Source organism: Bos javanicus, chromosome 4 (genome assembly GCF_032452875.1).
Source record: "Bos javanicus breed banteng chromosome 4, ARS-OSU_banteng_1.0, whole genome shotgun sequence".
Classification (NCBI taxonomy): domain Eukaryota; kingdom Metazoa; phylum Chordata; class Mammalia; order Artiodactyla; family Bovidae; genus Bos; species Bos javanicus.
The window spans coordinates 86,401,940-86,415,709 of NC_083871.1; the positions used below are offsets into that span (position 1 = coordinate 86,401,940).

Consider the following 13,770-nt stretch of genomic DNA (forward strand, 5'->3'; position numbering starts at 1 on the left):
GACTCCATGCGGGGGCCATGGACAGAGCAGCGCTCCTGGGACTGTCCCGCCTGTGCGCGCTGTGGGCAGCCGTGCTCGCGCTGTTCCCCTGCGGAGCCCAAGGAAACTGGATGTGAGTATGGGGGCAGCAGGGGCGCACGGGATTTGTGGCAAAAGGGGGTGCCCAGCCTCAGGGAACTCTCAGCTGGGGCGGGGGAGAAGGGGCGGGAGTCCTAGGGCGGGTGACCTAAATTTCGGGTAAACATCTGGGCTTGGGGAGGAGAGCAGGGCAGCGGCTTACGCTAGGGGCGGCCGTGTCTTACAGGTGGTTGGGCATCGCCTCCTTTGGGGTTCCGGAGAAGCTGGGCTGTGCCAACTTGCCTCTGAACAGCCGCCAGAAGGAGCTGTGCAAGAGGAAACCGTACCTGCTGCCGAGCATCCGCGAGGGCGCCCGGCTGGGCATTCAGGAGTGCAGAAGCCAGTTCAGGCACGAGAGATGGAACTGCCTGGTGGCCGCCGCCTCCGCGCCGGGCACCAGCCCTCTCTTTGGCTACGAGCTGAGCAGCGGTGAGTCCCGGGACTCGTGGCTGGCGCGGGACTGGGGGCGAGACCTGCAATTCCTGTAAATTAATCAGTGCTCGTACGGTCCCGTCGCTCTTTAAATTCCCCAGAGAGGTCCTTTAGTGGAAGGAAATTGGGGGGCGACGGAAGCCAGATCCGGGTGCAGGTGCGGTCATGGGGTGGGGGTGGGGTGACACCCCAGGTCCAGAGCGCAGCGCGTGGAGGTGTAACTCTTCCTCCTTCCCGTGGCTCCCGGCTGGAGCTGGAAGAAAAACTCTGACGCTCCACCCCGCCGACCCCTCGGACCCCGTAGCGCCCCCCTACGTGGGGGACCAGCTGGAGAAACATGATGTCGGCTGCAGGGAATGCCGAGGCCGCATCTGCTTTGATTTAAGCAGCTCCGCTGCTCATTGAGCCCTGGACAAGTGGCTAATTGCAGCGAAACCCCATGGTGCTGGTTCCCGGGAACACCGCGTAGACGGAATAATGGCGATTTAAAAGGGACTGTCCCAGACAACCCTCGTGAGGCTAACTCGAGCACAACTTTGGTTTTCCCCTCTATTCCTTTCCTTCTACCCTTTCTCCTGTGCGCACATCCGAGGCGCGGGAATCGGCAGGGAAACAAAGTTCCACTCTCACGTGCCTAGCGACTTAGTAAGGATAAAGGCACAGAGGTGTCAGCAGATTCAAAGAATTTCAGAACCTGGGCTCTGAAAGATTCTTAGTCGTTTTTCATATTCATTTCCGTTCCCCTTCCACCTTTGACCCTTCCCCGCCGGGTCCCTACACTCACCGCCGCCTCGCTTTTGCCCCGCTGCGCTTTGGCCGGCACACCCTTCCGAAAGAGCACTGATTCCCTGCAAAAAGAAAAAAGAGGATGTGTTCTTCACAGTTGCTGAAGTGTAGAGGTATCAGCTGTTGAAAAGGTTTATTGGACAACGGCGTGATAACGTTTCTACTTCAATCTAAACATCTCTAAGGAGGGGGAAAGTCGCCTGCTGGGTCCCTTCGATCCATTTTACTAATATTTTAATAGGACCTCAGTTTCCGAAGATGTTAGTTCGAAACCTATTGCAGGTGTGTTATATCCATACTCAGTATTCAGTGATTTTCCATAACAATTTTTTTTTTGCTGATGACATCTCAATTATCTTTAATTGCCCTTCGTAGTGTGAGAGGATATAATACCGTATATAGAAATATGAATATATTTAACTTTCATATTAATATTGTTATTCAGTATATCGTTAAAACATCTTTGATGTGAAAGTAAACTATAACGTTTATCTCCTAATTGCTCTAGTCTTTGCTTAATTTTAGTTTGCATCCTGACATGGATTTTTTTTGTACAAACAAAAGTCACACCAATTTTTCAGCCTGTGTTTTGTGATAACGTTTTAAATTTAAAGAGAAAGATAAGCGGGGCTCCTTGGAGCATTGTCTGACTATTTACGAGGTCCATGCAAGGGATTTTAAATTCAATGTGTATTTGTTGAATTTTCATTGTCTATTAAGTACTGAGCTGGGTGCTGACTTACATCTCAAATTTAAAATACAAACAGATGATTTTAAGGTATGAGGACAATTAATGACATACAATAAAGGAAAATCATACTGAAAATTAATGTTGCTTTTTTAAAAGATGAGAACAATATGAAATTGTCCTTTGTAAATGTGTACTCATTAAAGCATCCCTTGAAAGTTGCTTTCCTGATAAGAGGGTAAGTAGGCGGCTTTGTTATGAACATAAGCAGAGAATGGTATGGCTGGTTCATTTAGCAACTTATTTCTTATTCTAGGCACCAAGGAAACAGCATTTATTTATGCTGTGATGGCTGCAGGCCTGGTGCATTCTGTGACCAGGTCATGCAGCGCAGGCAACATGACCGAGTGTTCCTGTGACACCACCTTGCAGAACGGCGGCTCAGCGAGTGAAGGCTGGCATTGGGGGGGATGCTCTGATGATGTCCAGTATGGCATGTGGTTCAGCAGAAAGTTCCTAGATTTCCCCATCAAAAACACCACGGCAAAGGAAAGCAAAGTACTGTTAGCAATGAACCTACATAACAATGAAGCTGGAAGGCAGGTATGTATTAGAAAATGGAATAGAAATCCAGTGCCTTTAGGTATAATAGCACTAGGGTTACACTTCTAGATCAATCTGACCAAATAGTCAAATGGTTTAAAAACTAAACACTTTCAGGCTAAAAAAAATTATATATATATATTAAATTTTTATTATATAACAGCAGCTATATATATAAATATATATTTTTTATTTCATGAGCCTGTACTGACCACATTGATTTAGTTTAAGTTTCCATCTGCTGTGACTTGAATCTTGTTACAGAATGTATTAGTATTTGTGATTGTATATTCGTATACCTAAAACACCAATTATAAAATAATAGAAGTACTAGTGCCCATTGGGTCATTTTATTCCACCCCTTTAGATGATTAGTTGTAGAAACCCAAATAAGACGTACGGTATCTGCCTTTCTAACGAGACTGAATCAAATTTCATTTTCTCAAATGTGAATTTTCATTATTTTTTTAAATATATTTTTTCATTGGCAATGGCATCTTAAAGAAGTTATCAGTCTGTCCTTCCTTTCTCTAGCAAAATGTTCTCAAATACATTACAGAATACATAGCTCAATAATTTTTGTAAAAAACAAAATTTATTTAAAGGAACTAGTTATTATAAAGCAATGTAGATTCACTGTAAAACCTGAGAAGTATAAATAAATGTAAAGAAACTATAGATGTATTAAATATTTGGTATTTTAAAATAGAGATATATTAAAGATTCAAGGAGAGGAAAATTTGAAGAATTACCATCTAATTAACCTTATAAATGAATTTTTAATACTAAATTTTCTTAAAATGGAGTAATCTGTAGCTTAATTTAACTTTTATATACTTATTTTAATGAATATTGATGCAATAAGCTTTGAGTTCTACAACATAGTTGAATTACTTGGCAATTCATAGTGACTTTCCAAAAACAGTTAAAACCTCTCTTAGGAATATATATTTTCTATTTTGTAATAATCTTTTCAGGACAGGAATATCACCACATATCCTATATTATTGTAAATATTCAATAACCTGCAAAGGTCCCAAAGTAGTCGTTGCAATCTGCCACATTCTCCTGCAATAAATTAAAGTAAGTTGCGGTATCTCTCAGGAATATTTAAAGTATATGTTGCATTTGTTTTACATTTTTGGAAAGTGAATAAATGGAACCCGCTTGGAATAGTTGCAAGTTTCTGCCAGTTTTCTTTACTTAACCACTTTGGTTTAAAATACTAAAACTGAAAACTCAATATATCACTGTAACATTTTAAATTCAAATTTGAGTATTCAGTTCAATTTGAATATTGATTCAAAATGGAAAATTAGGAAATAGGAAAATCAGTAAATAGCTATGTAAGCTTTTCACTTTTTTTTTTGAAATTCTAATTTATTTCACTAAAGTAATTCCTGCTGACACCATGTCTCTTTTTGATAAAGTCTTACATTTAAAAAGATTAAATGAATGAGTTTTCACTTCAGTTTAAATAATATCTAATAAAGGAATTTTTATTATTTCTAACATATTAATGTAAAAGAATTTAGATGTAATTAACATTTGTTCTTTAAAGCTCTAGAGTTAAACTAGAGAAAAACTCCAGGTCAAATTAGTGTGTTTTAAAAACAAGAAAATGATTAAATGAATATTTATTGTCACCTTAGATCTTAAAACTTCTTTAGTCACTCTTTGAATAGTTGGGTAGAGGCAAAAAAGACTTTAATCAGAACACAAAACTTGAAATTCATGTGATAATTCATTCTTTTGAATAAAGTTGTCTCCAGCCTTACGAAAAATCCCAAAGTATTCTAAAATGTATTTTTACTAGTGATATTAGGCAGTTATTTAATTTTATTCCATCTTATTTTTTTAATTAGGCAGTAATATTTGCCTCTGTAACTATTAACTTTGATCTGATCTATTTATATTCTGATTTTATTAAAAACATACAACTATTCAGCATCAATTTAAATCCACTGTTTGTTGGCAATAAAACAGTCTCCTTACTTTACTGAGGTTTTTGCTATTATTCTAATTATGCAGCAAAAATTCAGTTTATAGGTATATATACATTTTGGATAAATTTCCGTTTTTTCTACGGAATCTCATTTTTTCCACATTGGTCAAGATGGAATCTTAAAATATTACAAAATATTACCTGGATATTTTGAGGGTACTACATTGATGTTTTTGTTGGTCTTTTCTCATGAAGTATTACAATTCAAAACATTTTAATATTTTTCTTTCCATTGGTGGTCAGAAAAAAAAAAAACCCACCATCACCACCACTACCGCAACAACAACAAAAATCAACTAGGTTTCCAAGATATTATCTAACATGGAAGAACAAACAACTACATTTTCAATATTGGCCATTAAGATTTTCATCTAATAGGCATATTCTTCTGTGTAAGGTTTCAAGGTCTGCATTCAATTGAGTTGATTTTCCTCATCTCAAAATCCCAAGCTCCAAATGTAGGAAAGCGTTCAGAGCAATGTGGGTACTGGCGCTCAGTAGTGCTGTGAGCAGAATAGATTATTTTCTAACCACTGACCTTAAATACTCTAATTCCCACTTGGTTTCTGACACCATTCCTAAAGTTATGACTCCAAGAATAATGTTGCTAAATGGTGATTGGCTAAGAGAATGATGTGATGTCTTCCAAGGGCAGAACTTCTGGGAATAATGTGACTTGGAATATTTATGGGTATTTCTTTTGGTGTGCTTAAAATATTTCCATTCTTCCCATGTCCACCTCATAAACTTTTAAGTTTCCCTACCCCATAATTTGTTTTATAATGAGTAACTCAAAAAAGTGGCATGGGCCCCACCCCCAAATTTCATTGACCTGTTTCAAGAATATTTATAAGTACTTGAATAACATGCAAATGTTTTGTTTTTCAGCAGATCCAAATATATTTTTTAACTGAAAGGGACAAAATGGATCAGAGAAATAGGAATTCTGCATATAGTCATACAGTTTATGTCACCGTTTTCATAAAAATTTAAACAGATTATCTGATAGTGAACAAAATGAAATGTCACAAAATGTTCCATAATAGTTTTTGTTTGGTTTTTTTTTGTCATTTCTGTGAAGTTTGGATAACTCAATATACTGGAAAACGGTCACCTCCAGCTGTGTTACCTCTGAGTCAAAGTTGTGGGGCCAGTCACTTCTTAGACCACTTCTCAAGCAGTTTCTATTTTTACATTAAGTGTTAATGATGCATCTTTCCTATTTCACTTCATCAGAAATTTATCAAACTAAAACTTAACACAGGGAGACCAGTAGATTAAATGCTATGCTCCTAATTGCTCTCCCCTAGTTTAAAAATATTATACCAAAATGTGCACATCTGTTTGCAATAGTTAATAAAACATTCCTCTGTTAATATCGTTATAAACCTTAACAACTCAACTAAGTAGAGAAAGGAATTTTCTCATAACCACACACAACTCATTCTCTTGCTATTCTCTTACTTTTCCTGCTAGAAAATCACTCTGCTATCATTGCAGCTCAGAATGGCTATTTGACATCAATTAAAACTCCCAGCTGAAAAACTTCAGAATATGTACTTTTGGAGTGTTCTTAAATACACTTGAATTTTCCACTTTCATTTTTCTTTGTTCTACCGAAATTATCCTGCTGCATATAAAGGCTTCATATTATATATTTCCAATTTTCCTTACGGAAGATAAATATCTTAACCAGGCTATTAATTTTTCTGTCAAATTGGAATAATAAGCAGGTACATGTTCTTCATTAACTGCCTACTATATGCAAGGGATTTTTTCCTATCAAGCTAAATCAAGTAAAATAATTTATGAAAATGTGCTCTGAGAAACACTAAGCTCCGTAGAGTTAAATCCTGTGTGTATATGTGTCTGCATGTTATCTGCTCTTGAACTCTGCATTTCATCAAATTCTCCTTATGGTGATTGCATTGCTTTATTTTATCCATATTTGCCCAAGTTTCTGCCTTGGAGTCTTACAAAGGTATCATCATTTAAATTGTGCATCACGTTATTTGTCTTTGTATCATAGAATATAAATGTGAATAATATTCACATGTATAATAAAAATGCTTTCTTTTCTTATTTTTAAGGACAAAAGTGTAATGGAATTAAAAGACATTAGAATAAAATTCCTTAAAAATACCTTCGGAAAATTTAGTTAACTCCGGGTATTTAAAAGTATCTTATTTTCTAGGGCAGGAAACTCGCCCCAAATTTCAGTACAAATTCAGCAGGTGTTATCCCCAGATTCAAAATCAGTCTTCTCTTTTATCCTTCAAACCTGAGCGGTAGTGTGTCAATTTGGACTGATACTATTGTGGGCTGAGGAATTGCAGGAAAACCTGCCAGATCAGAGCCTCCCAATATCATTGAGTTCCTAGCAGTGTCTCATTTGTTGAAGACAAATTGTTGATTTGTCTCATTGTTGAAGAAGTTGGTCTTTATTGCATCCTCTTGATGCAGTTTACCGATAGAAGGGAGTTAAAATGGTTCAAGTGTTTTGGTGAGCATCCGTTCTGTCCTCCATGACTTGCAAATTGGCAACACCTTACATGATGCCTGAACTGCTTAATAAAAAGTGAGCTCCTCAGTCAAGAATCTGAGCAAGAGGCGTCCTAAATCATAAGTGATGACTGTAATGAAGGATGATCAGGTTTCAACGCATAAACTTACATTCTTAGATTTTTGGCTTTCTTTGGACAATTTGTCTTATGGCTACCTGGCATTGATTGAGCTCTCTTTTTCTTATATCCTTCGGACACTTAAAATCTGAACAAAAGTTGGCAGATTGCAATATTTTTAACATTTATTTACCTGGAGATATTTTAAAGAATTGAAGGTTTTGTGAATATCAAATGCCATCAATTTAACTGAATCAGTTTGTGCACCATATTCTATGAATTGTTTTTGTATCATTGAAAGATAAATTTTACTGAAGATAATAAGAAATAGACATATCTATTTGCTCCTTAGTTTTATGAATTCAAAAAAGCGTATGTGTTGCATTCTATAAAGGGCAATGTTTAAATATTGTTTGGTTTATTATTTTAAACACTAATAAAAACTATTGAATACTACACAAATCAATACCATATGCTCTCATTCAAGTCTGAAAATACAATAAATTGTTTGAAATACTCTGTCTCATTAGCTAATACAGAAACTTTAGTTAGTTTGTTAAGAAATGTAACATTCCACATACATGTGAAATGTAACATTCCACATACATGTCAATGTCAAGTGTGGTAGAAAATTGCTAAGTATAAACCTCTGTCATTTTTATAGTTTTGATAAGAACTGTAAGTGGAATTTAAGCTGTGGGGTTTTTTCTTTCTTTGGTGAGATTACACACATAATTTCCAAGTTATTGAATGGATAGATCATTTTTTATTTTACCCGGCATGTTGACAGAATGTCAACTCTCCAGTTAGTCCTGACAATTTATTAATCTGCTCTGCCATCCTCTGGGGATTGAAGGAAGTTACGCTGACTAGCCCAGTATGTAAGAAATTAGAACTCTAAAACTTTTGTTTTAGAAATCTCTGTATTGTTTTCGCTTGGTTAGCTCTATTTGAAATCTTTGCTCTTCAGGGAAAGGGGGCATTTATTTTGACCTTAATGTGTGTCAGGCAGTGGGCTCTTACCGATGTATGTAATCACATTTAATTCCTCAGTCTGAATAAAATAACTCAGCATTTAGAAGTGAAAAATCATATAAATATTATTCCTTTTCCATGTTAGAATGGTGCTACTGATCCATCAAGAATGGGACATATGTTTTGAATTAATTTTCCAGAAGAGGAGAAGAATTGGCTGGGAGCAGCCACACTCTCCAGCCCCATCTCTTTTGGGCCAATTTAGGGTTTCTCATGTGGTCTATGACTAGGGGATAGCATGCCACCCCTCCAAACCCCTGTGAATATAACTGATTTTTGCAGTGATAAAACCCGAGCACACTCAATTTGGTAGATCTCATCCTTGGATGCTCTTGGACTCATCTGAGCAGCTTTGTAGAAGTCATTGCCTTAACCCCACCCTGACAAATTAAGTGAGAATCTTGGGTTATTTGTAAAGTTCCACAGGTGTTTCTGTGTGTATACAAGTCACCCAAGGATCTTACAAAGATGCAGACTGTGAATTTGCAGTTTTGGTGGGGGGCTCAGAGTCTGCATGTCTGTGCTGGTGCTGTTGGTCTATGAACCACACTCCAAGTGGCAAGATGCTAAAATGAATAGTATCAGGAACATGGAGGCATGAATGAACATCCTCTGACACCCAAGATTAAGTGAGAGATTAGAAATAAAAGTAGCTTCCCTTTGTTAGCTCAGCTCATCTCTGATGACATTATTAGCCTGGCCTACAGTTATAAATTAGAAAGGTTTGCTCTGTAGGGTCAAGAGAAGGACCAAACATTTGGGTTCTAAGCAATCTAAAAGAATTTTTTAAGTCCAAAACCATCCTTATTTTAAAATTATTATTATTTTATCTTTCTTATTTAATTGAAGTATTTTAAAAATCATTTTATTACTTTCATTGAAATATATAACCATTGCTTATATATAGGAGGAAATAGATCCAGAAAGTTAAGTGACTAGGTGGGTGGTGCTTTTGTTTTTGGGTAAAACAGTTCATGAACGATGTTTCACTCAATTCCTGTTGGTTGCAGGCTGTCGCCAAGTTGATGTCCTTAGACTGCCGTTGTCACGGAGTTTCTGGCTCCTGCGCTGTGAAAACATGCTGGAAAACAATGTCTTCTTTTGAAAAGATTGGCCATCTGTTGAAGGATAAATATGAAAACAGTGTGCAAATCTCAGACAAAATAAAGAGGAAAATGCACAGGAGAGAAAAAGATCAGAGGAAAATACCAATCCGCAAGGATGATCTGCTCTACGTCAATAAGTCTCCCAATTACTGTGTTGAGGATAAGAAACTCGGGATCCCAGGGACTCAAGGCAGAGAGTGCAACCGCACGTCGGAGGGCGCAGATGGCTGCAACCTCCTCTGCTGTGGCCGAGGCTACAACACCCATGTGGTCAGGCACGTGGAGAGATGTGAATGCAAATTTATCTGGTGCTGTTATGTCCGCTGCAGGAGGTGTGAAAGCATGACTGATGTCCACACTTGCAAGTAACCACTCCATCCAGCCTTGGGCAAGAGTCCTCAGTGACAGAAGTATAATGGGAATACCACCCAGAGGGTGCCTCCCGCTGTGCAGAGCTGGGGAAGTTGGCTCCTGCCTCCTCCTCAGAATTCCCAGATCCTCCAGCCCCTCACAGAGGTCCTCTTATCTGATGTCTAATCACACACCAAGCATGTGGATTTCTTGGGATTCTGAATGGAAAAAGTTTGGGTTCACATTTTGGTGGTTTAGGGAATATAAATTGAAATACAAGGAAGACCATCTGTCCCATAAGGAAGAATGGAAAATAGTCTTCATGCCAAGAGACCTGGTCCATACTCAGGATAAGGTCCTGGACTATGGAACTCAGTAGTGGTGGGTGAATATTAGTCATTTTTTAAAACACCTATTGTAGCAACAAGGAACAGCAAACATGAATCTCATTTATTCTTTCAGTAGCTTTTTATGAAGAAATAATACTGTTTGTGCATAGAAACAGAAGATGCTGACAGGTTAACAGAGTTGGTAGATGCCTACGTAAACCTTCATTCATTTCGGAAGAAAGAATCTTCCTAAGTGATACAACATCACTTAAAACATGTTTATTAGAGTTATTTAGTGACAAAACAAAAGAAGCAAAATGTATGATTTGGATTTTAAATGACTTTTAACCCAGAGAATTTATCAAGAAAAACATCAGGAAGGTATATAGCAACCTTTACCTTTCACTTTACACTCTTATTATCAATTAGTTTCTATTTCTAAAATCTCAGCCCTGAATTATTGGTGGAAGAAGGGATTCTGAAAGCATAAGGGACAATGAGAGGTAAAAATATAAAGGGCTCTCATGCATTGTAAGGAAAAGCACACTTTAAATATGTAAAGACAGTATTTTTTACAATACTTTGCTAGATTTTTTTCTATTTTGTAAATACTGTATTTAATTATATATATTGAAACTTAAGATATTTTTTGCCAAAGCCCAAGAGCTAAGGCAATAAAATTATCTCAGAAATAATATTAGCTTCTGTTTCCTTTCATACTATTGACTCTGACATTTTTTATACATTGCAGAAGAAGTTCATTGAGCAGTTATATGGATGTGTATTTCCTGCCAAAATGGCAGTTTTATATGTTATAAATTAAAATATGCTGCAATATATTGATAATTGTGCTATTTCAGCAGTCAGATTAAGTTGAATTCTGTTTTTAATTATGTTTAACTTGTAAGGTTATCATAATAAATTATACAGTAAAAGGCTTAACTGGAAAAAGGATCTAAATCAGAATAATGATCAATTTGTGGATTTGATATCCTGGATATTTATTATGTTGCGTTTAATGCTGCTTTTTCATGTGAATGTTGAATGGTCTTTCTTGTTTTAGTATATGGTCTTTTCTTGTTTTCCTGCATGTATATTCATCCTATTTTACAAGGTTCCTGGTAAAAATTACAGGGCTGTATTTAAGGTTGTGTTTTAATGTAAATGCTGTTTTTTTATGAATTGTTAAATACTTCAGTATCATATAGAAAAAAAAAGATTTTCTAAGTTCAGAATGGACAAAGAAAGAATATTCATTTTCTTAAAATAAGTTAAAGAAAATTTTCCCTGCCCACCCTAGCCTCATCCTATTTCCTTTCAATTAATTTACCAAGGCAGAGCAATAATTTGTGAAAAAGAGCAAACCATGGAAAATGACTCTGATCTAATATTAAAATCAAGGCTAAACATTTACTGTGACCCTTAAAGTTGAACAAAATTACTATTTACTGAGTAAGAGACTCCAAAATGACAAATGAATGAATATAGTGCTTATTTAAAAGAGCAGTTTGCCATTCTTTAGCATCCACTGATTAGAGTAACCTGAATAATTGACATTTATTAGTATGCCTTCTCTTTTTTTTTGCTAAGTAAATATTTTATCTGCATTGAAAATAAGCACTCTTTCTTAAACGATGAAGGCTGCAGTTTCCATTAATGACCATTTCTTTCTATTGACTAGTAAACTTTTCATAATTACCTTAGGAACCAATTGTGAGAACAGGGGAGCCTTTAATTCACAAAAACATGATTACTATTCAGCCGTTTCTGAAAAACTGGTGCCAACTCGACACCCCTAGCCCTCTTCCCACCCCTGCATGCCTGAGTAATAACTCCCAACTCCAGACCTGTGTCTTTGGGTTCTTTCCCTTCTCCCTGGCATCAGCTTGGAAGCCATCCCTGAATGTCTCACGTGTATTGTACCAGCTGACAGCCTAGTTTTGGTCTGTTTCCTTCTCAGTCCCAATCACAGTACAGGTAGCATCATGGTGCTCTTGAAATAAATACGTATTCTGGGACCCAAACAGTTCTATCCAGTCTAAGCTGCTGTGCCTGCACTGTTTCTTGTGTGCATGCTAAGCTGCTTCAGCTGTTTTGGACTCTTTGTGCCCTACAGACTGTAGCCTGCTAGGCTTCTCTGTCTGTGGGATTCTCCAGGCAAGAATTCTGGAGTAGTTTGCCATGTCCTCCTCCAGGGATCTTCTCCACCCTCCTCTTTTACATCTCCTGCATTGGCTGGCAGCTTCTTTACCACTAGCACCAACTTGGGCTCCTTATATTGCAGGTAACAAAAAAAGCAACCCAAAAAAAAAAGCAACCCAGACTGACAAACATTAAAGGAAATACACTGATTCAGTGACTGGAAAGTATAGAGATGTGATTGATTCAGGTTAAGTTTGATCCAAAAGTTTGAACATTGCCAGGGCTCAGATCTCTTCATCTCCAGCCTAGAGAAGCTGGCTTCTACTGCAGGCTCTGCAGGGTTCTGTGCCAACCAGCCAAACCCTACTCTCAGCAGCTTCAGGCTCTTTTCTCAGCAATATGGCTGTCACAGGTCCTTCCAGACATAACACTCTCTTGGGGCTTCCCTGATGGCTCAGCGGTCAAGAAACCCCCTTGCAATTCAGCAGACACAAGAGGTGATGGTTCGCAACCTCTGTGGGGAATATCTCCTTGAGGAGGAAATGGCAACAGCTCCTGTATTCTTGTTAGAAAAAAAATCCCATGGACAGAGAAGACTGGCAGGCTACAGTCCATTCACTGGCAAAAGGTCAGACAACTGAGCATTGGCACAGGCATGTTGCCATTCTAAGGAAAGAGAGGTTCTTTTTTCGTTGCTCCAGCACAAGAGAGAAGGAAAGCTTATTTCCCAGAATGTCCATCAAAAGTCATCATTGACTTTGATTGGTTGCTGTGCCTATCTCTGAGCCAATCAGAATGGTCAATGGGAATTGGGTTTTGATGATAAATACACTGATCATATTAAAGCAATCAAGACCCATGCTGGGAAATGGCTGTGGGGTTCATTCCAACTAAACCCACACAGTTTGAGAATAGGAAAGGGATGACTCCACAGAGAAAACCCAGGGTGTATATTACCATAAAGTGTCCTCTATGCCCAGATTCTCTCTCAGTTCTAGTCATGTGTTTAGGAAACATTTTAATTTTCTGAAGTATAGTCAGTACTGATGTGTTTGGTTTTACTTCAGATGTGGAACCAGATAAGCTTTCCATCAAAATATTTGTTTATAGTCAATTTGGTGAGCTGCTGATACTTTTTACATCACCTTCCAAATTCCTCATCAAGTACTGAGAATTAAACCTACCATTTGGAGCCAGTTAGTGATTGAGAACACTATAATCCACTTAGCTGACTTGAGGAAAGAAAAATTCAAATCATATCTCCAGGAACCATGTATATTCTGCAAAACAAGACTTTCTTAAGGGAAGTTGGCCAAGATGCCTTATTTTTTTTTAATTTCAGTTTCAGTGTAGACCAGATGTAATAATTCATAACATCTCTTGGAGTAGAATAATAAGGTAAACTGAGAAGGACAGATGGGTGGTCCAGCACGAAAGGAGAAACCGTGGCACACCAAGGACTCAATTCTTTTGAAAAAGAAAATATTAGTAAACACTTAGATGGCACTTACTATGTACCAGATATTGTTCAAAATAAATCGTATATATTAAGACA

At 37.6% G+C, this 13,770-nt stretch overlaps 1 protein-coding gene across 1 annotated transcript; it reads left to right on the top strand.

Annotated features, from left to right (window-relative positions):
* The first annotated feature begins 12 nt into the window (after positions 1–12).
* WNT16 (Wnt family member 16) lies at positions 13–13,770 on the top strand. Its single transcript, XM_061414535.1, has 4 exons — positions 13–112; positions 305–546; positions 2,340–2,626; positions 9,298–13,770. The coding sequence occupies exons 1-4, from the start codon at positions 18–20 to the stop codon at positions 9,760–9,762; spliced, it is 1,089 nt and encodes a 362-aa protein (XP_061270519.1). The 5' UTR covers positions 13–17; the 3' UTR covers positions 9,763–13,770.